Source organism: Bos mutus, chromosome 3 (assembly GCF_027580195.1).
Source record: "Bos mutus isolate GX-2022 chromosome 3, NWIPB_WYAK_1.1, whole genome shotgun sequence".
Lineage (NCBI taxonomy): Eukaryota > Metazoa > Chordata > Mammalia > Artiodactyla > Bovidae > Bos > Bos mutus.
In genome coordinates, this window is record NC_091619.1 from 113,187,288 (window position 1) to 113,215,037 (window position 27,750).

Sequence of the window (27,750 nt, forward strand, 5' to 3'; positions counted from 1 at the left end):
TTATTCATACGTGTCAGACTTGAGCGTTCGCTGGTGTCTTTGAAGGGATGGTATTGTGTATGTCTTTATAGAGGTATTTCCTTTGAAAATAGTATTAAGCAGAGTTTGGGAATGGCAGGACATCTGACAATGTCTTCTCTTACATTTTTTTTTTTTTTTTTTGAGCCCAGAAGTAAAGGTTTTTAAAAATAGGATTTATACAGACTTCTATTCTTCTTGAAACTGGACATACGTGAAGTGTAGTGGAAATGGGGAAGACTGAGTTATTCCCCTTCTCCAGGAGAAGACAGACAGGGTGCTGACCGTGTCTAGTACCTGCACTGCCCCCAGTTGTGTGCATAAAATCACACACACCCAGCCCGTGGCTGGTTTGTGAACATTAAGCTGGACTCGTGGTTCTGGGGCCCGTATACTTTCTTCAAAATCGAGGCATCTGAATGAGTTTTTGTTTCTGTGGATTATATCTATTGATGTTTGTCATGGGAGAAATTAGAACAGAAAAAAATTTTATATTCTAGAATTCATTTAAAATAATAATAACCTACCCATTACATACTATCCCACAAACATTGTTTATGAAAAAGATATTTTCCAAAATAAAAGGAAATTGTGAGCAGAGTAGCATTGTTTTCCTTTTTTCAAAGCACTTTTAAAGTGTGTAAAAAAAACTCTGATAAAGATATTTGGCTGGAAGAGGGAGGAGTTTTTTTTTTAAATGTCGTGTGCTTTTAAAATTTTCTGTTTTTGAAGCGTAGTTGATTCACAATGGCATGTTAATTTCTCCTCTGCAGCGCAGTGATCCAGCGATTCGTGTGTGCATTCTTTTTCACATTCTTTTCCATTATGCTTTATTATATGATATTGAATATACGGCCCTGTGCTGTGTAGTAGCATCTTGTTGCTTATCCCTCCTATATATACTACTTTGAATCTGCTAACCTCAAACTCCCAATCCCTCCTTCCCCCACTCCCCTCCCACCCCAGCAACTTCACGTCTGTCCTCTATGGCTGTGAGTCTGTCTCCTAGATCAGTCATTTGTTGTGTCATATTTTAGATTTCTCTATATAAATGCCATCATATGACATTTGTCTTTCTCTGCCTGGCTTACTGCGCTCAGTATGTTCATCTCTACGTTCATCCATGTTGCTGCAAGTGGCATTATTTCTTTCTTTTTTTTTTATGGCTGAGTAGCAGCCTTTTGTATGTGTGTACCACTTCTTTGGGGGCTTCCCTGGTGGCTCAGAGGTTAAAGCGTCTGCCTCCAATGCAGGAGACCCGGGTTCAGTCCCTGGGTCGGGAAGATCCCCTGGAGAAGGAAATGGTAACCCACTCCAGTACTCTTACCTGGAGAATCCCATGGACGGAGAAGCCTGGTATGCTACAGTCCACAGGGTCGCAGAGTCGGCCACGACTGAGCGGCCTCACTTCACTTGCACCACTTCTCTACCCGTTCATCTGTCAGTGGACTTTTGAGTTGTCTCCATGTCCTGGCTATTGTCAGTAGTGCTGCAGTGAACACTGGGCTGCGTGTGTCTTTTTGAATTATAATTTTGTCTGGATACTTGGGCTTCCCAGGGGGCACAGTTGTAAAGAATCTGCCTGCCAATGCAGGAGACACAAGAGATGGGGGTTTGGTCCTTGGGCCAGGAAGATCCCCTGGAGTAGGAAACAGCAGCCCACTTCACTGTTCTTGCCTGGGAAATTCCACGGACAGAGGAGCCTCTCGGGCTACAGTCCGTGGGATCACAAAGACTCAGACGTGATTGAGCGACTAGGAGTGGGATTATTGGATCACATAGCAGCTCTAGCTTCTGAGGAACCTCCATACTGTTTTCCATACTGCTGCAGCAATTTATATTCCCACCAACAGTGTAGGAGGGCTGAGGGAGGAGCACTTTAATAGCCATTTCAGATTGTGGGTCTTCTCGGGTACTGCACCAAAACTCTACATGTGACAGTTTCTTAAAGATTAGGAATTCAATGAAGTTTACTTTCCTTGCTGATTTAAAATCCAATGACCTGTCTTGCACTTTGAATGAATTTGTATCCATGCATGTGACATTCAGCGTCAATCGTTTCAGAAAGCTTGTTTAACTGAGGTATGCACGATTTCCAAATGGTGACACTTTTCATTGAGTTGTTGTTCAGTGTCCGACTCTTTACAACCCCAGGAACACCAGGCTTCCCTGTCCTTCACTATCTCCCAGAGTTTGTGCAAACTCATGTCTACTGAATCGGTGATGCCATCCAACCATCTCATCCTCTGTCACCACCTTCTCCTCCTTCCCTCAATCTTTCCCAGCATCAGGGTCTTTTCCAGTGAATTGGCTCTTCACATCAGGTGGCCAAAGGATTGGAGTTGCAGCTTCAGCATCAGTCCTTCCAACGAATATTCAGGATTGACTGGTTTGATCTCTTTGTGGTCCAAGGGCCTCTCAAGAGTCTTTTCCAGCAGTGCCGCAGTTCGAAAGCATCAATTCTTCAGCACTCAGCCTTCTTTATGGTCCAACTCTCACATCCATCCGTACATGACTACTGGAAAAACTATAGCTTTGACTATGCAGACCTTTGTCAGCAAAGTGATGTCTCTGCCTTTTAATACACTGTTTAGGTTTGTCCTAGCTTTTCTTCAAGGAGCAAGCATCTTTTAAATCGACCACTGTTTCCATTTCTCCCCATCTACTTGCCTTGAAGTGATGGGACTGGATGCCATGAACTTAGTTTTTTGAGTATTGAGTTTTAAGCCAGCTTTTTCACTCTCTTCTTTCACTTTCTTAAAGGGCTCTTTAGTTCCTCTTCACTTTCTGCCATGAGGGTGGTGTCATCTGCATATCTGAGATTCTTGATCTTTCTTCCAGGCAATCTTGATTCCAGCTTGTGATACATCCACCCTGGCACCTCTCATGATGTAATCTGCATATAAGTCAAATAAGCAGGTGACAATATGCAGCCTTGACGTACTCCTTTCCCAATTTTGAACCAGTCTGTTGTTTCATGTCCTGTTCTAACTGTTGCTTCTTGACCTGCATACAGGTTTCTCAGGAGGAAGGTCAGGTGGTCTGGTATTTCCATCTCTTTAATAATTTTTCACAGTTTCTTGTGATTCACACAGTCAGAGGCTTTAATGTAGCCAACGAATCAAAAGTAAATGTTTTTCTGGAGCTCTCTTGCTTTTTCGATGATCCAATGAATGTTGGCAATTTGGTCTCTAGTCCCTCTGCCTTTTCTAAATCAGGGTCTTTTAATACCCCTCAAATCACATTCATTAATATCACCACCAGTCTTGTCAGAAAAAAGTCTCTGGGTATTTAGAAGTTATCAATCTCATGGTGAGAGTTACAAGTTTTCAAACTTCACATCATCACTGCTACTGTTGCTGCTAAGTCACTTCAGTCGTGTCCGACTCTGTGCGACCCCATAGATGGCAGCCCAACAGGCTCCCCCGTCCCTGGGATTCTCCAGGCAAGAACACTGGAGTGGGTTGCCATTTCCTTCTCCAATGCATGAAAGTGAAAGTGAAGTTGCTCAGTCATGTCCGACTCCTAGCGACCCCATGGACTGCAGCCCACCAGGCTCCTCCATCCATGGGATTTTCCAGGCAATAGTACTGGAGTGGGGTGCCATTGCCTTCTCCTCACATCATCACTAGAAAGCTCAAATTCTACCACTGGCCACAAACACTGTCAGCTGCTTTCCTTGCAGTACTTACTTTGTTCATTTTCAAGAAAATATCTGCCAAGCACCCAAGACTGAATCACCACAGTTAGTGTCTGACATAGTCCTTCTTTCAAGTAGAAGTGTTGCCCCCACAAACAAGTGACAAATTCAGCTTGTGAATGAAACACTTGGGGAAGAGCTTTCCTGCTTTCAAAGTGCAGCAGAAACCCTGAAGTATACTTGCCGTGGCATCACCCGAGAAATTTAAAGACTCAGAGGTTACCATTGTTTTTAATTGGTAGGTTTTGGTTTATTAAGAACATCCTGGAGTGAAGCTGTTTTTTGTTTGCATTTTGAGAGCGTAGGAATCAGTAAAATAAAGACAATGTGCGGCACAACCTGGTTACCACGGTCTCGCTCCACGCTGAGACACCATCAGGGTTTATCACTCACACCGCTTCTGTACCATCAAAGCAAATTTCAACACAGGGAAAAAGCAAGCGATGTCTTGGGGTTGTTTTGAAAATAGTGTTGAACCTGTGAATCCCCTGATAGGGTGTTGAAGACCACACTTTGAGGATTGCTGAATTTAGATTATGCAAAGAGAAAATGCTTGATTAGATTAGCCGTGACACAAAGACCAAAGCAAAGCATTAGTCTGTCCTAACAGTTATCTCACTTAGACAAAATATTAGAGAGTAATAGAAAAGTGTAAATTTCTCAACATTTTATGTACAGTTAGGAACCAGAACTTATTGAGAAAACCTAATTGGAATACAGATCCCTATAATTCTTTCCATCATGTAATTACAGAAACGAATAGTGTTAATCCTTTAAAAAGTACATGTGAAATCGGAGTGGTGCTGATTGCATTTCAGAGCCGTGTGCTTTATTCTGATGATCTAACTCTGAGATGCCAATCACATCATGGATGCATTTGGGTTTCGCTCTAAGATCTTGTTAAACTGCTTTCTGGTACCCTATGAATACATGAAGCAAACCATCTTTCACCAGACAGCCAAAGGTAACAAAGGGATGGGAAGCAGTGAGAATCAATATAGTAAGAGTATTTTTAGGGACTATTGATGGATTGCTGTATTTTGAGCTTAACTTCAAGGGCCAAATGCCCCCAAGCTGACTAAGATGAACTCACCATTTACTGAGAACTGTAGGGCGTCAGGCACACAGAGGGCTCTGGGATGGCCACGACAACACCCACACAGTGTTCCCTTGGCTGTCTGGGGAGAGCTCCTGGATGGGTTTTTTAGGAGCCTCGTGCAGTATTTTGATAGGGACTTGATGCCAGTCTCCTGGCTGGAACTTGGTGCTTCTTCAGTGATGACCTTTCAGTCTTGGTAAGTCGTAACTGTGAGATTTTAGGACAGAACCGTTACCACAGCACATTCATTAATGCTCCAATCAGGAGGGATCTGGTACACCCACCAAGGTGCCCAGGGCTCCGGGCTGTCTCCAGAGGTGGCCCGAGGAAGGTGGGAGCCACGTGGAGCCGTGCTGCCGTCAGCAAGCTGGAAGCTGTGGGTCCCTGACACGCTCTCAGTTGCTAGCAGGTTCCCTCACTGTACCTCATTTGCATCTGGGACATCAATTAGCATGTTTGTTGAGGCTAATTGAATGAAACTCAATCATAGCTCTTAATTGCTTGACTATGTGAAAAGAAATCACATTAATGCAGCTAATTAAGTGTACGGCAATAGATGCAACATAATTAGGAGGAAAATGTAAAAAACAAGGGATGGCAAAGGTGCGGGAGCCGGGTGGCAGGGGGGCGCCAGGCGCGGTTACGGAGCTCCAGCCACCCGGTCCGGGACGGTCCCTCCGCTCCGGCGCCTGCTTGCAAAAAATAATCCAGGCAACGAGCACGGACAACTTGAGAAGAAAAATGCAAATAGGTTTGCAATTACTACTTTTTCAAGCTGTTGAGGGGCAGGAGATGGCACCTCTGGGGGGCCAGGCTCTTGAGTGGGCCCCAGGGACTTGTTAAGTGCTGTTTAAAAGTACTTGGCTTTGAATTACCCTCATGCCTTGTTAAAGGGTTTTTTCCCCTTTTATCCTCGATCAGCATTTTTCTACCAGGAACACGGGGAAGGGATGTATCTGGAACATTTGCATATCAAAATCAAGCTCGCCGGCTTTATTTCGCCCTGCGAGGTCCCTACTTTGGACCACTGGGCCCCACGTCCCACTTCTAAAGAGGCGACATTATTTAGAGGTTGTAGCTTCAATTGCTCAAGTCCCAAGCTGGGGCCAGATGAAAAGGGTAATTCTTGCAAAACCAGAAAACTCCCGTGTTGTTTCTCTTGGGAGAAGCTAGAAGCCAGTGATTCAGGTATCCACCTGTTTCTGAAAACACCAAGCTGAAAGACTTGTGTGGACTAGGAAATGCATCTTGTAAAGGTTTTAGCAATGTTAGAGGCTTGAAATTTAGGAATTGCCAAACTTACCCTCTGAATTTCTTAAGAACTAATTCTTCTGTGCTTTGAAGCACCTAACTCAAGCAGGAAAAACAGATCCCTCAGCCTGTGCTGAGCCAAAGATAAATGGGTCCCTTTGCTGCATTCAGATCTGGAGAGCTGGCACTTGGTACATTTCTATAATAAATTTAAATAAAATATCCTGGTTATTGTATGTTAAAACATGCCTATTAAAAAGGAGGCCATGCTGAGGCTTAGTCACTCTCTGATTAGGCTCATTTCAGAGCCCATAAGCCATAAATGCTCAATTACACTCCTGTTATTGTATTTTAATTTGTTAAGAATTGGCATTAAAGAAGAAAGTTATAGCAAGTTGATATTTTTAAAGGAGTAACTATGCAAGAAGGAATTCATTATTTACAAGTCCTAACTTTGGTTTTGAAACTTGAGGTTTGCCCCTTTTCAGTAGATATCAATGGAAGTAAGTGAAAACTGCTTGAGAACAACCTTTTTTCACAATGACCTTGACCCTTGGTCCTGTGCTGACTGAAGGTCACTTTCCATGTTTTTTTGTTCGCTGGCCTCTTGATAAGCTGCGTCCAGAGACCTCGGTGTTTCCTCCCATCTGCCTTATCCTTCAGCCTAATCTAAGGATAACGACTTTCTTTCTATCCTTAGTCCTCATCCTTTTGAAATCACAATTTTTTTCATAGTAAATAATATTTGTGGTGGGAGTCGGGGGGCGCAGTTTCTAAGCATCTTAACTTTCAAGTGGTATCTTTTAGTCTGTTCCCAGTTGGACACAGAACCTCCCTTCCCGAAACCTGTGATAACTCTCCTTCCAACATGCCCATGGCCAACCCCGGCAGATGTCCCCCCAAGAGATGGGAGATGACATGCCTGGCTGGTCCAGCCCCGGGTGCATCAGTGCCTATGCCCCCGGCTTCCCCCACTGACGGCGTACGAGCTGGTGCAGCCACTTCCATCTGGATGGTTTATCATCGCTGAGGAAGGCCCAGCCTCGCCCCTCCCTGGAGGAACTGGTCTGAGTTCACCCCCACTGTGGTGCACCCCCTGATCCTTCCTCTATCTGTCTGCAGGCCCATGTTCCTCCTAAGCCTAGCCGTGGCTTTTTGAGCTTCTGTTATGTGCTAAGAATTGTCCGTCTGAGGTCTGTCCTTGGGCGGTCGCCTGTGACCCCGTTGCATCTTCTTTTGCTGGGCTGGTGCTCGGCGAACCTTCTGGGGTTCTGTATTCTCCATCACAGGCTCCCCTCATGTGATGGAGTTTCTCTTCCAGCACTTCCTCCTCCTCTGTTGAGAATTCTCCCAGCCCCTTTCCTGAGTCTGGAGTGGCCCCCATGTGGCCACGACTCTCAGCTGCTTAGGTTCCAGGGGGAGGTGTGATGCTCAGCCGGTTTTCCCCCCTGCATATGGCCGAGAGAGGACGGCTCTGTCTGTCCTGACAACTCAATTTGGGTTCTTGCCACGGGTTGGAATCTTGGACTTTGGATTCCTTCTTGGGCCATAATTTCTATCAGAAAACTTCCTGCTTCTGGATAGACCAGTCCCTGCTTCTCAGCTGCTTCACCTCCTGAAATATTGACCTTGTCTTGCAATTAAAAGAAGCCAGCAGGGTCCTTCTCTTGGCTTCCCTGGTACTTTGCGTCTCCTCTCGCGTGTCCGTCACACACCTTGACCGACTTTCCTGGCCCCTCTGACTGTGCAGTCTGCTGCTAGACCATCGCCTCCTTCTCTCCCTGCATCTACTGGCCCTGCTGACGGGTAGCTATGAGGAAACGACTCGCTGCTCCTGTCTCCCTGGGCCCCTTGCAGCCCACACACTGGCTCCTTTGGTAGTTCTTCTAAAATTAGATTGATTTAAACTCGATTGCTTATACGAAATACACATATATTGGTTTTTCTTTGATGTCGTAAAATGAATCCCCCCAGGATTCTGCCAGGCTTCCCAGGCTGCACTAGTGGTAAAGAACCTGCCTGCCAATGCGGGAGACGTAAGAGACATGGGTTCAATCGCTGGGTCAGGAAGATCCCTTGGAAGAGGAAGTGGCAACCCCACTCCAGCAGTCTTGCCTGGAGAATCCCATGGACAAAGCAGCCTGGTGGGCTACAGTCCTGGGGTCAAAAAGAGTCTGACACAACTGAAGCGACTTAGCAAACACGCACGAAGGATTCTGCCAAGGAAGGAATCTGTTTATTTCCTTCCCTGGTTCGTCTTAAAACACTTGAAATATTATTTACCCAACAGTGATTTACATAGACTGCATCGTTTCTCAGTGTGCGACGTTGGTTTAATGATATGTCTGCAGAGACAAGGGGGCTTATTGCCCATAAAAACGCATGAAAAGATCAATAACTCCTAATGCGCCAAGAGACCCCTCACCCTGGCTCTCAGTTGCCGTCTCATCTCTGCCCATCCATCAGCTGACTCCTAAGTATTGTTTTCCTCCACGTGGAATTGGATGACAGCCCACTGTGTACCTAGACTTCTCCTTAGTTCCATGATAACTGCTAGTCGTTCACCTCCGAAACACAGACAGCAGCAAGACACTGTTTTTGGGTACAGCGAATCCCTTGAAGAAACCTCACACTGAGTATAAATAATGTGCTTTCTACTTGAACATCCAGCTCTTGTCCATCCATCAGGGACCTCTATGTTTTTTCAGCACCCTACTACTGACACCTCAGACATCTTCCTGAACAAAACGCTTGGCCTCTGAGTTAGAGTGTTTACCTGAGTTCCCAGCAGACAACTTAGCTAGACATTCAAGGGTATCGCCATCAGAGACAAAAAGGTTATTACAAAATAGTTCCTACTCCATGGAGTTTTCCCTGCAACTCACAGAAGAGCCCAGGTTCCTCATGTGCCATCTGATAAGTATCAGCTCACAGAGTAGGATTTCATGTCCATATTTATTTTCTTTATCCTCCCGCATAGAAGCATCTACTGCGTCTCCTTATCTCCAGCGCCTGGGCTAGTTCAGGACACAGAGGCAGAGCTGATTTCAGTATAATGATGACGCCATCAGGACAAGACAGATCAAAGCCTCCTTATTTTTTAAAGCGCTCACCACCATGGAAGGGTCATAGGATGATGCCTCATGATGTCTCATAGAACCTCTTGTCCTAGATTGTAGAAGGTCTCCCTTTTAATCTCTCTTGGGTGTTTTAACGTTTTGAACAGGATTACATGCAGAATGTTCACGGTAAAGAGATTGATCTTCTGAGAACCACTGTGAAAGTCCCAGGGAAGAGGCCCCCCCGAGCCACGTCGGCCTGCGCGCCCATCTCCAGCCCGAAAACCAATGGCCTGTCCAAGGACATGAGCAGCTTGCACATTTCACCGAATTCAGGTAAGCTCACAGCCGACCTGCCGAAGAGATCCAGCCCAGCTCTAGCGATGGGTGGCCCTGATGTGGGAGACAGCGCTGAGCTTCTCGGGTTAAGGGGAGGCTTTGCCCGTTGGACTGTAGGCTAAGGGACACCCTCTCACATCTTCCACGGGTGCTTGTTCACCCTACAGCTTGGGCCCCAGCACTGCCCACAAGCAAACTGTGGCACTTTGAGTCACAGCTGCGTGGACCGCTGGGCTTTTCCAGGGCTGGTGGCTGAAAGTTGCATCTTACACGTGATGGAGGATTTAAGGGCCCTCGGAAAAACATCAATTCACCGTTAAAGTGTCAAGGATTAGTCCTAACTAATTTGTCATAAATGTGCATAGAAAAATGGAAACACCAATTTGGAGCAAGATTTAAAGCAAACCATTGGACCTGCAGAAAATCTCAGACTCAGTTTTGTATTGTAACTGTTATGTCTTCTTCGACACAGCTTTTGGTCTTCTGCATTCTCTTTTAAAGGAGGATTTGTCTTTCATTCAGCATCAGAGAAAATCAGTGTTTCTCAAAATAGAGGTGCTGAGAAATTCCTAGCCTCGGTGTACAACGCAAGCCCTCCAGGGTATTGTGGTTCATTGTTGTATAAGAGTCTTGGCAAACCATGCTGTGGCTTTTGCCTTCCGTGATTTCTTATCAGAGGAAAGGTGGTGAGGACTTAAAGTCTTCCCACCAACAAACTCGGACTCCTCCAACAAATGGAATCCCTTAACAGATTTCAGTTATTTCCTTTTTTGTCTCCAGCTTGCATCTGATTTTCTCAAAATAGATTTCTGTGCTGCAGTCGTTCCTAGCATGTGTCCCTGCCTCTTAAACACGCTGCCTTTTTTTCCTTTCTGAAATGCTAAATGCTTTTAAAGAGGAATGATGCTGACCCCATCGTTCCACGGTGTGAATGACATTGTTGGCCAAAGGAGGCTAATAAAAAGGAGATAGAATTTGGGGTCTGCCAGCCTGTGCCCTACTGCCGGGTACTGCACGGTGTTGGGTAGGTAACTGACCACACTTCCCATGAGGCTGGTCCGGCCTGGCCTGCCTCCATCACACAGGTGTGATGGCAGGTACTGTGGAAACCCGTAAACACAACACAAACGTCAGCTGTTGTTACTAATCTAAGTAAAACTCGGCTTTCTCATAACAGAGACATTAGTTCATTCCAGGAAGCAGATAAGGTTACCTTATGGGGTCTCATGGCCTACTGACCTTCCTTCCAAGAGATACGTGAATTTTCCCTTTCAGGATGGTGTGCTAACTCTATAGGAAGAGAGAAAATTGCCCAAGGAAAAAAATTTTTTCTATAGTGAATAAAAAGCTGATGTCTTCATTTTAAACTATTTTTTTTTGTTCAAAAAGTACTTATTGAGTATCTATTCCATGCCAGGGATTGTGTGTTGTGTGGATCCCAAGTTCCCGACCTCCAGAACTTCCATGCAAGGCAGTCCACCCTTAATGGAAAGTCACCAACTTTCCATTTCCCCTTCTAACCAACCGTCATGCCACATCTCTCCATTTATTTATTCAAATCAACAAGCACATATGAAGTTTCTAATGTGTGCTGGTCACTGTCCTGCACTCCAGGGGAACAGAAATATGAGATGTTATCCCTGCCCTCCGGAATCTCAGCCTCTGGGTAGTGGGAGAGATGAGTAGATGAATCAGTGCATTGGCGCATAGTCAGGGCAGGTAAGCGGGTGTGAAGGCGGGTGTGAAGGCCCAAGGCCATGTGCTTGGCTCCACCCCAGGAGGTGGGACAAGGCTTCCGGGGGATGCCCGTGTGGGTGGGAAGAAAGGGTGGGAATTTGCCAGAAAGTAGGACAAGGAAAGAGTCCTAACAATTTGAAGCCATGTGGGCTATGTAAGATTTGGGGTTTGGACGTCATCTTGAGATTTGTGCTCTTTGGAGCTTAACCGCCACTTACTGTCCTAAGGAAAATACCGTGTTTGTTAACAAATAGAAAACACACCAATGCCATATAAACCTTATCACGTTCCCAGAAGATGTTATGTCGTGGGCCTCAGCCAAGGGATTGAGTTTGCAATGTCCAGTTGCCTTCTCTTTAAGAGTCTTGCTGTTGGGTGAATGGGAGGCTTTGGGGCACAAACAAAATCCTTTTTCCACGGTCACACCCTTGGTTTATTACAAGTAGGTAATCAACCTACACCGCGTGCATTGCCATTCAGGGAGCCCGGTAGATTTTTCTTCCTCCTTGGATCACAGGTAGGGGCGCAAACAGTGCAAGTTCAGGGCATGAAGCAGGGCACCCAAAGCCGGTGCTCCGGGACAACCCAGAGGGAGAGGGTGGGGAGGCGGGTAGGAGGGGGATTCAGGATGGGGGGACACATATATAGCTGTGGTCGACTCATGTTGATGTACGGCAAAAACCGTCACAGTATTATAATCATCCTCCAATTTAAATAAATAAATTAAAAAAAAAAACAAGTAGGGACTCGGAAGTAGGAATATGACGTCCGCCGGAGCACAGCACCACTTAGGGGGAGGAAAGCTGCTCGTGGTCATAGGGCTCAGGGCTGTGGTGCCCTCAGCCAAGCCCTGGACGGTGTCACCAACTGGTGTCCAGCAAGAGTGACTTCTACCCTGCTGTTCATAGAACTGTCTCAGGAAGAATTCCAACCCAGCACACTTAATTCAGAGTAAATCATTGCTGCTTTTAAGTGATGGATTTTTTTCTTCAGCTGAAAAATGGGTATTAGTTATTTTAGAGCTACTTGACAAAGAACTTACCACAGTACTTAACCTCATCTTTCACTGTCAACTCATTAGAATTCTGCCACTTTGGTTTAGAACTCTGGATGAACCGCTGTTTCTTTTCAGCTTTTTGATTGCTTGTTTCACTTTCTATCTCCACGTTATAGAATCAGATCGATGTTGTGTGCCTTCCCTTCTATAACGTTTACATTCACGTAGATCTGACCTGATACACACTTATTCTGAAATCTTTGTGCATAACTTACTAATGTCTTAGAATAAAAGTCTGGAGTTGAAGTGACTCGGTAAACAGATACAAACATTTATAAGATTCTTGTTACACATTTCCAAATTCATTTCTAAAGAGGCTTTATAGAAAATAAGCTTCTGTGTATAGAGTGAGGGCTCACTTCACTTTTAAACGTTTTTAGAATCTATGCCAGTCTCCTAAGCAATAAAAGTATCTCATGCTTCGCTTGTTTGGATCCTTCAGTCCGTGCTGACGTTGAACATCTCGTGTGTCTTTCGGTCACCTGTGTTTCTATGTTGTATTCTTTAGATGTATCCTTTGCCCGTTGCTGCCCTAGGAACTTGTCTTTTGCTTATTAACATGTAAGAACTCTTTGTATATTAAGGGTATTAGCACTTTGTAGTATATTTTGCAGCTACTTCCCCAGTTTACTATTTGCTTTTTTGATTTTATGGTCTTATTTACATAGAGAGGTTCTCCTTCTTTGGTATATAATACAATCATTAGACTTGTACTTCTATAGTTTCTATTTTAGGTATTTAGAAACCCTTTAATAATCCTGAAATAAGATCATAAATCATATATATTTATTTCAGAGTTTTATAATTTTACTGTTGGTCCCTTTCCCTTTTTTTATATTTAACCTCTAGTCTACCTCTAAATTTGTGAGTCTATTATATGTAATAGGAAATCAAGTTAAAATTTTTATTCAAATACATAACCAAGTGTTCTTTCTCTCTTTGTTATTTCCTTTTCCTGTTGACTCTGTCTCCCTTCTTGTGCAACTAACTCATTTAATCAAATTAGTTATGTTTCTGGGCTTAAAAATGTATTCCATTGACCTGCTTTCTCCACATTGTGTGGGTTTCCTCTGCTGTCTTAGATTCATGGCTTGATTTATACCTGGTAATATAACCTATAACAGTTTCTTATTACCCTTTGACTTTATAGTTTTTCTTGGTTATTGCCACCCATTTTTTTTTCCCCAATAAACTTCAGAATAACTTGAAACCTTCTCTTCCCCCTAAAAATAATCTCATTGTGACTATAATTGTCATGCTGTTAATCTATGAATTAGTAGTAGAGGAACTGACATCTTAGCTATATTGAGTTTCTTATTCTAACACACTTCTTTCCCATGTATTCAAACTTATTATATACCCCTCTGTATGTTAATTTATTCTATTACCGTTAGGATAGATCAGATTACTGTTAATCCATTCTATTACTTTATAATTTTTGGTGAAATGTGAAAGTTATATTTTAGGGGGCGTGTCTATTATACCATCTAATTGGTAAGAAATAAGAAAGCTCTGAATTTTTGTATTTTTTATATCCAGCCATCTTAACTCTTTCTTAGTTGAAATAATTATCCAGATGTTTCTCTTGGTTGTCTAGTGTGCAGTCATGACGCATTCCGCGTTTCACATCTGTGATGCCTGACTATGTCGGTGCTGACTTTTAGATTGTCTCAACAGGTGCGTCTGTGATGCCTGACTATGTCGGTGCTGACTTTTAGATTGTCTCAACAGGTGTACGGATTTGGGTTCTGTATTGCTCCACCTCTTGTACCCTTCCCTGACCATCGTTACTGAATCAGTGCCTGCCCAGCCCTGATTAGTGCTCTGGAGTTCCAGGGGGTGAAACAAGACCCTCCCTCCAAGGGCTGTACACTCCAGTGGGGGCTGGAGGAGTCAGACGATAAACACACAGATAAGACCATTGAAGCTGGTGGGTCTAAAAGGGGCAATGGGATAGAAAATCACTTGGGGGAAGGGTGAGTCTTACGCTATTCCTGGTATTGGGGAGTGGTTTGCCAGTATTGGAATGCTGACTACATCTCAGACATTAAAATGCTGGAAATCTGATGATATTAACATCACGTTTTGCCAGGGGGCTGGGAAGGAGGAGGAAAAACACATTGTCGTACCTTCATACTGCGGACCCAGCCTGGGTCTCATTTTGGGACTTGAGAGTTAACCAGAGCAGAAGGGCTGCAGTGAAGATGCTCCACCGTGAGGAAATCACAGCTACCATCAGGGCTTCCCAGGCAGCTCTGTGATGAAGGATCTGCCTGCCAAGCAGGACCCGGCTCCACTGTGAGGAAATCACAGCTCCGTCAGGGCTTCCCAGGCAGCTCTGTGATAAAGGATCTGCCTGCCAAGCAGGAGACACAGGTTCGATTCCTGAGTCGGGAACGTGTACTGGAGAAGGAAATGGCAACCCACTTCAGTTATTCTTGCCTGGGAAATCCCATGGACAGAGGAGCCTGGCAGGCTCCAGTTGCAAAAGAGTCAGACACACCCGAGTGACTAAGCAACAACAATTACTACCATCAGAAAGATTTAAGAGGTTGGTTCTTGTATTCACAAAATGAAGCAAACAAAAGATTAGATGAAAAATCTGAGGAGAAATTAAGGGGGGAAATTGCAAAAATAAAAATTTCAGTAAATGGATTACAAACTATAAAGAACATAGCTAACAATACTGCTGGTAATCAAAGATATAACAGAAGAAAGGATGCTGGAGATGACCAAGAAAATGCCAGTGTCTTCCCATTTGAAGAGTCAAGTATCACATTGGATAAGAGAGTAAGCTCTGTAAACATGGACACATTCCCCAAAGCATCCAAGTGAAGGAAAGACTGAGGTTAACCTATCAAGAATTAGAGACCTTGGCTTTCTCAAGAACAACACCTTGTATTTGTTACACGGACAAATCATTTTGAATTTAGAAGCTTATGTAGAGTCAAGCTATTATCAATCAAGTGTGAAGGCAGAAAGAAAACATTTTTGGATAACATACATGGATATAGGACATCTCCCTCTCAATGGGTTTTTGAAAAAGTTACTTCAGCATCTACTCCAGCAAGAAGACGGAAAATCCAGAAGATGTTTGTTGATTCAGACCTGATTCAATTCCCCCCTCCCCATCACATCTTTCCCTTCCTCCAAGATCCGTTTCTCAGGATGCCCAGGGCAGCATCTGCCTTTTCCATTCTTTTTATTTGTGTTCAGTTTTAGCTGTGCTGGATCTTTGATGCTTTGTGCGGGCTTTTGCTAGTTGCAGCAAGCGAGGGTGACATTCCTTGCAGTGCTCAGGCTCTTCATGGCTGCAGCTTCTCTTGTTGTGGAGACAGGCTCTAGTCATGCGGGCTTCAGTAGTCGCAGCATATGGGCTTGGTAGTTGCGACTGGTGGGCTCTAGAGCGCTGGCTCAGTAATTGTGGCTCAGCAGCTTAGTTGCTCCGCACATGTGGGATTCTCCTGGACCAGGGATCAAACCCATGTCCCCTGCCTTGGCACGTGGATTCGTATCCACCGCACCACCAGGGAAGTCCTACATTGCCATTCTAAGGGAACCCATCAGAAGTCACATTTTAGAGGATCTACCCAACTGTCATTTCAGGGATGCTTCCAGAGAAGGTGGAAGGACTTCCACTTCCCTGGTGGCTCAGACGGTAAAGCGTCTGCCTACAATGTGGGAGCCCAGGTTCGATCCCTGGGTCGGGAAGATCCTCTGGAGAAGGAAATGGCAACCCAGTACTCTTGCCTGGAAAATCCCATAAACGGAGGAGCCTGGTAGGCTACAGTCCATGGGGTTGCAAAAAGTCGGACATGACTGAGCTACTAAACTTTCTAAAAAAAAAACTTTTCCAGATAAGGTGGTCAAATGTCCAGAAATACTTTCTGACATGAGTTTTAGGCCAGGTTGGTAGAACTGTATCCACATGTGACAGAATACAGAGTTATGTCAGCTCTGACAGTTTCGACATTTCAGTAGAAAGCAAGAAAACATAAGGGCCCACAGTGGGGGCTCTGGAGTCACAGACACTAAACTGCATCCCACCTCCCCCATCTTAGGACCTCGTGCAGGTGTCTCTAAACGCCCAGCTCCCTCGTCTCGAAAACGGGAGAACAGTGCCTGCCTCCATCCCTGTAAGGGTAACACAAGCTCTGCTTTTCCAAAGCCTGACTTCAGCTCTGTGTCAGGAATCCATCATGATAGTCCGGCTCATCACCGGTGAAGAAAAGGAAGAGGGTTGAGAACTCAGGTCTTTGAATTAATTTTGCAGGTGCCATGAAGTGTTCATTTAGCCGTTGGGTAGACTTAGTGGCTTAGACTTACTAAGCCCATGTCCCCCCACCCCCCAGCTCCCCCCAGGATGGCAGCAGGAGATGCCCCCGGATCTCAAGGGGGCCCCCCGCTCTGCTGCTGTGTGTCCACCCTCTCTCTACTCCTGTGCTCTCCCCAGCTCCTGATTGCAACATTCAATCTTGAGATGACAGCTCTCTCGTGGTCCTCAAAGCGCGTCTTTTGTTGGGTATTTGTGGGTGTGTTTTCACCCTCACCACACTGATGCTGGGACCTCTGTGAAAGGGGGGAGACCTTTCCCCCCCACTTCTCCTCCACCTCCCCCCAGCACAGGCCCCCAGCAGTTTCGAAATAGGAAAGCCACCCCCAAGGGTCGAGCTGATTTTTTTTTCTGGTGGGGGGCGGCGAGGATCTCAACGTGTTTTGCGGATGAACCACCGTTGACATCGAAAGTCTCAACCATGCTGTTTTCCTCCACACTTCAGTAATCAGGACATCCAGCAAACCCATAAAAAACCAAACTAATAGCATGAATATTCAGTGACCTAGAATACTAATTATTGTCATGAATATTAATGTGATCGGACTTGCTTTTTCCTCTCCTCTTTCTCTCCCGTCCTCTTTCTCCCTCTCTCCCTCTCCTCTCTCTTTTTTTTTTTTTTCCACTTAGCCGGCTCTAAAGATGGGTCATAATGAGAGCATTTAAGAGGGAGCGCGCTCTCCGCCGTGACAGGGACTGGGGTAATAAGGAGAGCTTGATTAACGCGGAGCACTTGGGGGAGAGATGAGAGGCTTCACGTGGGCCTGATCGGGGGAGGCAATGAGACACCGGCGGCTCTGTTGCTGCTCCCGGAGATTAATGAGGCCTAAGAGTGCATTAGGAACAGTGACAAAGGTTTGATCTAATGGGCTCAGTCATTTTTCCTTTGAGTGACAGACGCACAGAAGTAATTGGCTGTGCAGAATGGCAGCTCATTGGCGGTACTTAAGGATACATTATCCCCGTTGTGTGGCCCGCAGAGGCTGTTTATCAAAACTGCTCACACTGCAGACGCCGAGTCGCTAAGCTGCTGCTACAGTGGTAATAGCTATTAAAAAAAAAAAAAATCACGCAGCATCAAAACTGGATCCATGGTTGTCTCATAGAAACAAAAGTTTTTCTTTGTTTAGTTTCAGATGGTCTAGAAGACATGGTAATAACTCCAGAGCCTGTTCCGTGAGCCAGATGAGCGATCCCCTCCCGGTGGGTCACGTCTCAGGCTTGTTAGGGCTTCAGAGCCTGGCTTCTCACCCCGTCCCTGCCTTGGCCACCGATTATTGCCCACACCCTGGGTTCTATTTACAGCACGAACCCGCCGGTACATAAATTGGCCGCCTCGCCTAAACTCCTATAACTTGGCGGAACGCTTGCAGACTCTCGCTTTCTTGGTTGGGAATTAATTTGCTTGAGAATACTCCCCCAAATCAGCATCACATGGTGAGGTCTGCTTCCATAAACCAGGTTTCAGCGGGCTAGGTTTTGATGGCTAAGTAGTAATTCATTATTTTGAGGTTAAACATGTCTCGTGGGGTTTCTCTAAGACTAGAATTTGAGAAAGTTGGTGACATCTGAAGTGAAATGACGCAAGCCATTATTTAGTTCGGCGTCTTCTGCTGTTAGGAGAAATGCCTTCTTACTGCTGGCTGTTGCTCTGTTTGCACGTTCTTCCCCTGAGGCTTAGGCAAACGTGGCTATATCGTTTCCGGCATTAAATTGTAAACTCTTTGAGCTGGAGACCACTACTTCTCTTCTTTTGTGATCCTCTCCTAACGTCATGACCCGGCAATTATTTTTGCATGAAGTAAATATTCTTGAATATCGCCTGTCATGTGAGATATAAAAGTGATAAATATTGAGGGTAACTATGTTGGCTTTCAGATAGTGGTTCCTCCACTGCAGTATTCTGTGGTTGAGACCTTTGGGGTACAGGTCACATAGAAATCAAAGCCACGCCTTCCAGTTTAAGGAAACCATCTTCAGTCGTTTAAACTCCAAATGCAGTGTTCCTTTCTGTAAGAACTGACAAAAGTAAGTTAACCCTTGATGGTTTTCATTATAAACATACGAGGGGTGTTGGCAATACTAAGTTGTATATCTCTGTGGGAACAGATATTCCAATAAGTAAATACAAGTTGCTGTAGAGACTTTCTCCCCTCTCAAAAATGTGTGTGTCCAGTGGAGAATAGGATTTCAGCTGTTGATACGATGCTTTCATGATCAGCAAAATAGTCGGCATGGAGGAGCTGTAGGAAAAGGGCTGGAGAGGCGGAGCTCTGAGACAGACGTCAGTACATGACCCACGGTCTTCAGGAAGGCTGGTCGGGGCCTCAGGTTACAGCCCTTCTGTGCGAGTCAAGTCCATGGTTGGCCTACTTGCTACGTAATCATTCCCGCATTGGCAGAGGAGAACCAAGTCATCTTGATGCTTCACCAGCTCCAAACCTTGTGGCCTGGCATTTCAAGTAACCACGCCTGCAGAGACCTTGCCTCTCTCTGGAATGTTCCTAGTGAGGAGTCAGCCCCCCAAATGTCCTGACTCACAAACAAGTAGCCCCCTTCACATCCTCACAGTTGCAAACACGGAGTTGCTCAGCGCCCTCACTCCTCACAGACGGCCTCTATTCAGTCCTAAGAGATGATTCTGTGAGGCCTGGAGAGGAGAGGAGGAAGTCCAGGTGGACAGGCCTGGGCGTGGGGCCGTTGTGTGGGCATCACGGCCGCCTCCTTGAAAGGGCTTAGGAGACGCAGTGAGAGCCAGAGACACCTGCCCTCAAAGCAGTGCGCCGCTCAGCTACAGGGGGTTTTGTGCAAAAATGCCTATTGCGTATATCAGATGGAGGAGAAGGGATACGTTAAAGAAGGAACTGAGCGATTGAAATAAGTTCTTGAGGGCACAGAGCCAAACAAGGCACTAGAAGACAAGAGATGAGCATCTTGGACTTTGTGTTTTATAAAACATTATTGAACTGAGTCATTGGAAAAGACCCTGATGCTGGGAAAGATTGAAGGCAGGAGGAGAAAGGCAGAGGATGAGACAGTTGGATGGCATCACCGACTCAATGGACATGAGTTTGAGCAAGCTCTGGGAGTTGGTGATGGACAGGGAGGCCTGGCTGCAGTCCATGGGGTCGGTCACAAAGAGTCAGACACGACTTAGCAACTGAACTGACTGCATAAGTGTTAAATTCATGTTTTATTACTTAAAATCCTTAGTGTTAACCTCCTTTTGTGTAATGTTGTCATACCTCATTATAACTACCGCATATAAACTTGTTCATATAACCTGTACCGAGAAACGGCTTGTGGCTAAGTAAGCATCGTGTAAATACGCACGGGTGATGGTTGCTCTCGTCAGCATCTTCAGAATGCTCAGTAGCCAAGTGTTCATCACTCACATGTAAACGGGCAGGAGAAGTGCAGGTGTCATTGGCAAGAATGAGTGCCACGCCACCCAGCTGGAAGACGCAGGCTTTGTCTTTGGAGTAAATATTTAAACCCATTTCCAGGTATTAGAACTTACTTTCTGATGGGCTTAAGGGTTTCATCCTAAACTGTAGCAGACATCAAATTCTATCCGTCCCCAAGGTGGTGCGGCATCCCAGCGACGGGATGTACGCTGGGATGGGCCTTGGATGCTCCAGCTCACCTCTCCGCACCGTGAGGTCCTCTCTTTCATCCTTTGCTTGCGTCAGCCCCGAGCACGTGATTTCTCCTCTCTCTGTCTTCCACGTTATCTGCTCCACTTCTGATGACTTTGGCATCGCCTCTGGTGGGGAGACTGAGAGTGGGAAGTGTGTCGTCAAGTTGTGCCAAGACTAAACACCGTGCCGGGCCGTGTGCAGGAGCAGGGGTTCGAGAAGCGTCATCCAGCGAATGAGTGCTCGGGCTCACGGGAGGTGTTGACTAGAACATCGAAACACAGATACAAGGCAAACGGTCTGAGCAGCTTACACACACCAGGACGCCACCACAAGGGAAACAGGGTAGAGTACCCAGACTTTTTAGATTTTAGAGTCAAACACAACATTAGCAGTATCACCATTTTTGCTGAAAAAAAATTAAACTGTAGGGAAAAGGAAAACTCACCATTGGCAAAATTAGTAGCAACTAGTATCTTCAGAAGCTTGGCAGTTGGCAGAGTGCTTTGTGTAATCTGGTCCTGTATTAACCTCAGTGATTATCTCATTATGATCATCATCACTGTTACTGTTGTGTCCATTTTACAAATTATGACCTGACTTGTTTGCTCAGGTTCCATCTTCTTTTAGCCCACTGGTCCATTAAGAGAATTAATTCATAGCATATATCGTGAGTCAGAAAGATGTTACTGCTGTTTGACCCAATCAATAATAACTCTTCTAGGATATCAGCCTAAGGAAAAGTCTAAAAGTAGAAGATGTCCCTTGCAACGTTGTTTATGATAGTGAGAAATTTCAAACAGCCAAAACAATGCGGAGGTAAGACAATGGCAGGGTGAGTCATCTCCATTAGAGCAGTGAGATGCTCTAGATCTAAATCATGAAGGTTTTGGAACAATAATGAGAAATGGGTGGGACATTATATTAAAGAAGTGCAATAGAATATGACACCTTTTCTGTGGTCATAACTAAGAAAAATATGTGCATGTCCAATAATGAGTTGATCTATTAGGTGAATTTTAGTAGACTTCTAATTTACATTATCTGTGTATCTGTATAACCTTGCAAAATAAGTTTGAGTAATTTCTACAACAAAGCATACTCCCATTTTTTTTCCCCCACTTGGCATCATCTTTAGAACAGGGAGAAATCCGAATAAAATGAGCTGTTTCCACATTCTAGGAAATAACCATGGATTGTCTTAATTCCAGGATTTTCAATTCTGGGCATGGCCACAATGTTTTATTTAGTAGTAATTAGATGTGTCATTACCCCTGAGTCTGGACTCTACATTCTTTTTTCTCCAGTCAGCATACTGCAGAAAATATATACCCCAAAGATAAACAGAATGCACAGCATTCTGAGAAACACACGATTCCCGTCTCAGCGGTAAACGTGTGGAATTGTGCTCTTTTACAAAACAACCGTCACGTAGTGCTGAGTCCAGAATGCCTGCATCTTTAAGAAAAGCTACTGAAGGTGTCCTTGGGAAAAAAAATCCTCTTAGCCTGAAATCCTGGTTGCCAAAAGGAGGGCAGATTTCCAATGCAAATAGTGAGGCGAATGGGCCCTCCTCACAGGCACTTAAATCATTTGTATCTCACTTTTTATGGTAGTGTTGTGAATTATATTATTTTTGGGTTTATAATTAGAGGACGGAACAGATGGCGAAGGCCTAGTTTGAAGTGATGTAGCCGTTAGGAAGGCCTCCACTGTCCAGTCCTGATTCCAGCCAACCTGGTTTTCCCTCCCATGCTCGGAGCGGGCCGGGGCGTAGCCGTAGGTTTGCATGGTAACATTGAACTCTTGAGTCTTTTTAATAAGATTTGAAGCCACACAGGAATAAAAAAAAGGCCTCCAAGAGCAGTCTGTATTTCAAAGGGTGAGACCTCCGAGGGAAAGAGTGAGTGCCTATCAATCTTTTTCCTGTAATTATGATTTTTTAAAAGAAATTACAAAGTCCTACAATGGAAATAAAGGTCTGTTTCATACTCACACGCTCATAGAATCTTCTTTGGGTTTTTCTCCTCCACTCTCGGACTGCATGAAACTTCATTATCACCATCACCAAGAGTTTCTGCCCTTTTCCAGGCTGATTCACCAGTAAGTCAAATCCCAAGTATTGTTTTCCCAGTTGAAGCATTGGTAGGAAGGATCAAATCTCTTTATTGAAGATAAACCAAAATCAGGACATGCAGTGAGCAGAATTTTGTATTAAAGAAAAAAGATTGTTGATTAATCTCTATTTGAATGCTATGAAAAGCCTTATTTCAGGGTATTTTTTTTTTAAATCAGGACAGGCTATTTTAATGTAATAAGCCTATAGCTTAAAAGAGGAATTCTGTCTTTGATGTCATTTGGCGAATGAAAACATTCTTGTTCAATAGAAAACCAGCATCTTTTTCATGCTTGTGTGAGATCAGGCAACATACTGATATTCATTCAGCTATAAATGCCATATTCACTTTGAAATGCAAATTGTTTAAAGAAAAATAGCATATGGTGGAGGTAAGTACCTTTTCAAATCAACTCTCACACTTTAGGGATGTAAGTAAAGCTAAAATTATTCTTGGGGAAGAATCTGGCGCTTTTGACACATGGAAGCTTGCACTAATCAGCCGGCCCAGTGGGCACACACATCTCCATATCAAGGGGCTGGCGTGAGGCTCCGTGGATTAGCATCGTAATGCAGCCGCCCCTGCCCATCAAGGCCAGCAACCAGATGATCCAGAGCAGGGGTCTTTGAGGGAACAGGCTTCTGAGTTCAGAATGGACCAGGAAGTCGATCATGTGTGTCGTGATAATGCAGACGCTGGGGGAAAATACTGAGGTGATACCAAAGCGGTCCTTCTGTGCCTCGCTTCCTCTGGACGCCAGCATCCCGTACTTCATAGGGCTGGACCACTCTTGGGGACTTAATGCTGGTGAAACTGTCTCCTTACTCCTGGATAACTTTATCTCATGCCTCCTGATCTGACCTCTGCATTCACAAACCATTCAAATGAGTTTTATCTTATTTTTTTTTAAGTTTTTTTTTGGGGGGTGGGGTGCTAAATTATATTAATTTAATATACAGTGAAGTTGCTCAGTCGTGTCCAACTCTTTGCAACCCCATGGACTGTAGCCTATCAGGCTCCCTCCATCCATGGAATCTTCCAGGCAAGAGTACTGGAGTGGGGTGCCATTTCCTTCTCCAGAATATACACTTAGCACAAAATCCTAAGTTCTAGCTAAGTGTATGGGGCTTCCCTTGTGGGTCAGCAGTAAAGAATCCACCTGCAGTGCAGGAGACACAGAGATGTGGGTTCCATCCCTGGGTCGGGAAGACCCCCTGGAGAAGGAAATGGCAAATGCACTCCAGTATTCTTGCCTGGGAAACCCAATGGACAGAGGAGCCTGGTGGGTTACAGTCCTCAGGGATCGCAGAGTCGGACACGACTGAGCGACTAAAGGACAACAACGTGGGCGACCAGCGTGGAGGTCAAGTCACAGCAGGTGGCCGGCAGCCCTGGCAGCCCCGGCAGCCCCCTGCATCCCATCCCACCACCGCCTGCATCGCCCCCTACTCATGCAGGGGGGGGCCTCGTCTCCTTTCCTGCTCCACAGTTGGGTTTGCCCCATTGCACGGTTGTGTGGGACCAGGACAGGTGGTGCCCTGGGCTTTGTCTTCTGTGGGTCCACACCCTGTCTGATGTCTGTCCTGGGGTGGCCCACGTCAGACTCCCTCCATCTTACTGCTCTGGATCTCCCCCCAGGTGCCCGTGGCGGGTGGATGGACGTTTCAGCCATTTCTAGTGTGGAGTTATTCTGAACAATTCGGCCACGTACATTCTTATACATGTTGTTCTGGTGGGTTGTTGGTGCACGTCTGTATGATTTTTTGGTCCTCTTAAATTTGTTTAAAACTTTTTATTGAAGTACAATATTATTATGGAAGTTACAGGTATAGTGAGTCACAATTTTAAAGGTTATACTCCATTTAGAGTTATAAAATAGTGGCTGTATTCCCCATGGTGTACCAGCTTATTTTATACCTAAGAGTTTGTGCCCGTCCCCCTCCCTCTCCCACTGGTAACAGCTCCTTTGTTGCCCTCGCGTCTGCTTCTTTGTTATACTCACTTTGTCGTGGTTTTTAGGTGCCACGTGTGCGTGATGTCATACCACATTTGTCTCTCTCTGTCTGGCTTACTTCACTTGGCCTAATGCTCTCCAAGCCCAGCCATGTTGCTGCAAACACTAGGATTTCATTCTTTCGTATGCCTGTCACTTCAGTCATGTCTGACTCTTTGTGACCCCGTGGACTGTAGCCTGCCAGGCTCCTCTGTCCATGGAATTTTCCAAGCAAGAATACTGGAGTTGGTTGCCATTTCCTCCTCCAGAGGATCTTCCCAAGCCAAGATTCGAACCTGCATCTCTTGCATCTCCTGCCTTGGCAGGCGGGTTCTTTACCACTGGCACCTCCCAGGAGGACTTGCACTGGGGTTCAGCCCCTGAGGGGGCCCCCAAGGAACCAAACTGGAGTCTTTGGAGTGAAGAAACTCCCAGGCGGCACTAGAGGTAAAGAACCCACCTCCTTTGCAGGAGATGCAGGTTCGATCCCCGGGTCAGGAAGATCCCCTGGAGAAGGGAATGGCAACCCACTCCAGTATTCTTGCCTGGAGAATCCCATGGACAGAGGAGCCTGGCAGACTACAACCCATGGGGTCACAAAGGGTCAGACGTGACTGAGGACATAGGAATAAGAAGATCCTCGCCAGCTGACGGGTCCTCAGCGTGGGCTTGCCTAAGGATTCCACACAGCTGTTTTGGGTCTCATACGGATTCTGCAATAAGACACCAGGACCATGCAGCCTTGAAGGGAGTTTCTTCACTCCAGAGACCCCAGTTTGGTTCCTTGGGGGCCCCTTAGGAGCTGAACCCCAAAGCAGATCCACCAGCAGCATAATGTGCTAAAAATTTCATTCGCCAAGCAGCTGAGAGTTGGAAAGCCAGGTGTACAGTCGGTGTCGTCATAGCTTTTCATTAGCTGTACATTTGTAATGAATCCACCCCTTCGCTTTCCAATGGTAGATGTTTGACCTTAAGACAAAGAGCTTATCGTCCTAAGATTGGCCCTTTATTGGATGTCTCCATTTGAGCGTTTCCTGTGTCCCTGATCTGGAGTTGAGGTTGACCTCGGCGTCTGAGTGCATGTGGACACTTACTCCTGGAGTCTGGCACCGAGTAGTCAGGGATAGACACATTTAGATCATCCCGTCCACCTTTTGATGGAAGCAAATGTGTCAGGAGGGTTTGGGGCTGGTTGTCCTCGGGACCACACCCCAGACAGAATGAACAAAGGAAAAGGCACCTAATAGATTCATCAGTCCAAAGACAGATAGACGGTGACCTTATTCTTGGCTTTTCAGGTGTTTGGCCTTGTGTGCCTAAAGGTAGTGTGAAATGAGATTTTGTGGACAAATCACACACTTGATGGGCTTCCCTGGTGTCTCAGATGGTAATGAATCCACCTGCAATGCAGGAGACCTGCTTTCCATCCCCAGGTCAGGAAGATCCCCTGCAGAAGGAAATGGCAACCCACTCCAGTATTCTTGCCTGGAGAATCCCATGGACACAGGAGCTTGGTGGGCTATGGGGTCATGAAGAGTTGGACACGATTGAGTGCACACATGCCCACACTTGATAAGGACTTGTCAGAGGTACAGATGGGCACTGAAGGGAGGATGGAAGCATCGCCTTAACATTCTCACCAAACAGCAGGCAGCCCTGTGGGTAGCATGGGCTTGGGGGAGTCCTGGCTCAGAGTTGGGGCCGTAGCCCACATGCATCTTATTACCACTGTACTTTTCCTCCTGTTCTCTTTCTTTTCCTTTCATCCACCATAAAAATGTTAGCTTTTTTTTTTCATGGCCACACACCCAGCATGTGGGAATCTTGATTCCCCAACCAGGGAATCCAACCTGCAACCCCCCTGGCATTGAAAGCTTGGAGTCTTCACCACTGGACCCCCAGGGAAGTCCCAAAAATGTTAGCATTTTTCTCAGTTCTGCTGTTGAAAGCAGGAAGGGCCTCAGCGCCTCAGGAGGGGATGTGACCCCCTCTTAAATGGTGGGTGCGTGGGACCGGCGTCCCCACAGGGAAGGGAAAGGCTGAGGACCACACCCTTCTGGTCAGAGGGAGAGAGGTGTGGGCGGAGGGGAGCCAGGAGGTGGTGCAGGTGGCAGGGCTGGCAGAGCAGCACCAGGACCACCCCAGACCCAAAGGGGAAGAGGTGACCCCAGCAAGCCTCCAGCACAGGGAGCCCCGGGGCACCCGCTCAGGGAGGGAGCCCAGACGTGCGCACCCCACCTCACACTCCGGTATTCCCACCTGGTCCAGCCAAACAGGGAGCCAGAGGTACCTGAGCTGATGGATGCCGCCCAGTGGGTATCCTCCTTGAGAGGGCAGAAGGTGGTGGGAGACGCAGGCATCAGCCCAGGGAAGACCTTGCTGAGCTGCCCAAGGGGAGCACCTGCTCAGCTCCAGGCTGTGCTCGTCCTGCTGTTACACTGCCCTGCTGTGCAGGCATCTGGCCACAGTGCACCCAAGGACCGCTCCCTGTGATGGCAGGTGGAGAAGACCCCGAGGAGCGTGTGTGGTGGCCCTTCATGGCACCTCACTGAGCCTCGGCGCCCCCGTCCTTGTGAGATGCTGCACACCTGGCCCGCTGCCGTCCCAAGGGGCTGCCGTGAGGACGGGGCTGGAACGGGCACCAGCGCTGGTTTTGACGCTGTCATTCAGGACGTGAGACTTTGCGCATTCCTGGGGCGCGAGCAAGTCCTAGAATCAGAACATCCAAGCCGGGAGGGAGACAGGAAGCTGGCTGGCTGCAGATCCCCGAAGCCTGGCCGAGGAGCCAGGGCGGGTGCACTTCTCAGGAGCATCTCTGATCTGTCTCCTTGCTGCTGAAGAGCCTCCACTGTAGTTTTTATTTCTCTTGCGATGTTCGAGATGCACCCAGCTTCCACAGCGGCGTATAGTCGGCATCGTTTTTTAAGGTAGAAATATATTTTTAAGAGCAGGATCTTTCCGCTTCGTGCGATGACAGTGAGGGCCTTGTTTGTGGCTGGGCCCTAGTTTCCGCCTCTTCACTGCTCACCAGGACTGCCAAAGTCCTTCTGAAAAATGTGTGTTCCCTCGAGCTCTACCCTCCAGACCTTGGGAATCAAAATTTGAATGTTTTTTTGCAGATGCTATTTTAAAAAAAGCTCCATGGGTAATTCTGGTAATTGGCCAGATTTAGGAACTACTAGTATGCTCTATGTATTTAAAATCCTGCACCATGAAAACCTTCTATGGAGACAATTTAGAACTTAACTGGTTCTAAACTTTAAAAAAAAATGGGAGGAATGTTTAAAAATAAAAAGAAACCATTTAATACCTTCAAAGATCTCCTTACAGATGCAAGGAACTCGCTAGCAGCAAGGTGTGATTGGCTGAGCTTCAGAGAAAGGCGCTTAATTATACTTTTGAGTTTGAA

The 27,750-nt window shown here is 46.0% G+C and overlaps 1 protein-coding gene across 5 annotated transcripts in view; it reads left to right on the top strand.

The window, feature by feature from the left end:
- AGAP1 (ArfGAP with GTPase domain, ankyrin repeat and PH domain 1) overlaps window positions 1-27,750 on the top strand; it is a 572,049-nt gene that overhangs the window by 375,865 nt on the left and 168,434 nt on the right. For all 5 annotated transcript variants that reach the window (XM_070368540.1, XM_070368539.1, XM_070368537.1 and 2 more), the window contains one exon: window positions 9,295-9,463. In XM_070368540.1, the coding sequence (XP_070224641.1) occupies window positions 9,295-9,463 (169 nt within the window). The remainder of the gene's footprint in view (window positions 1-9,294; window positions 9,464-27,750) is intronic.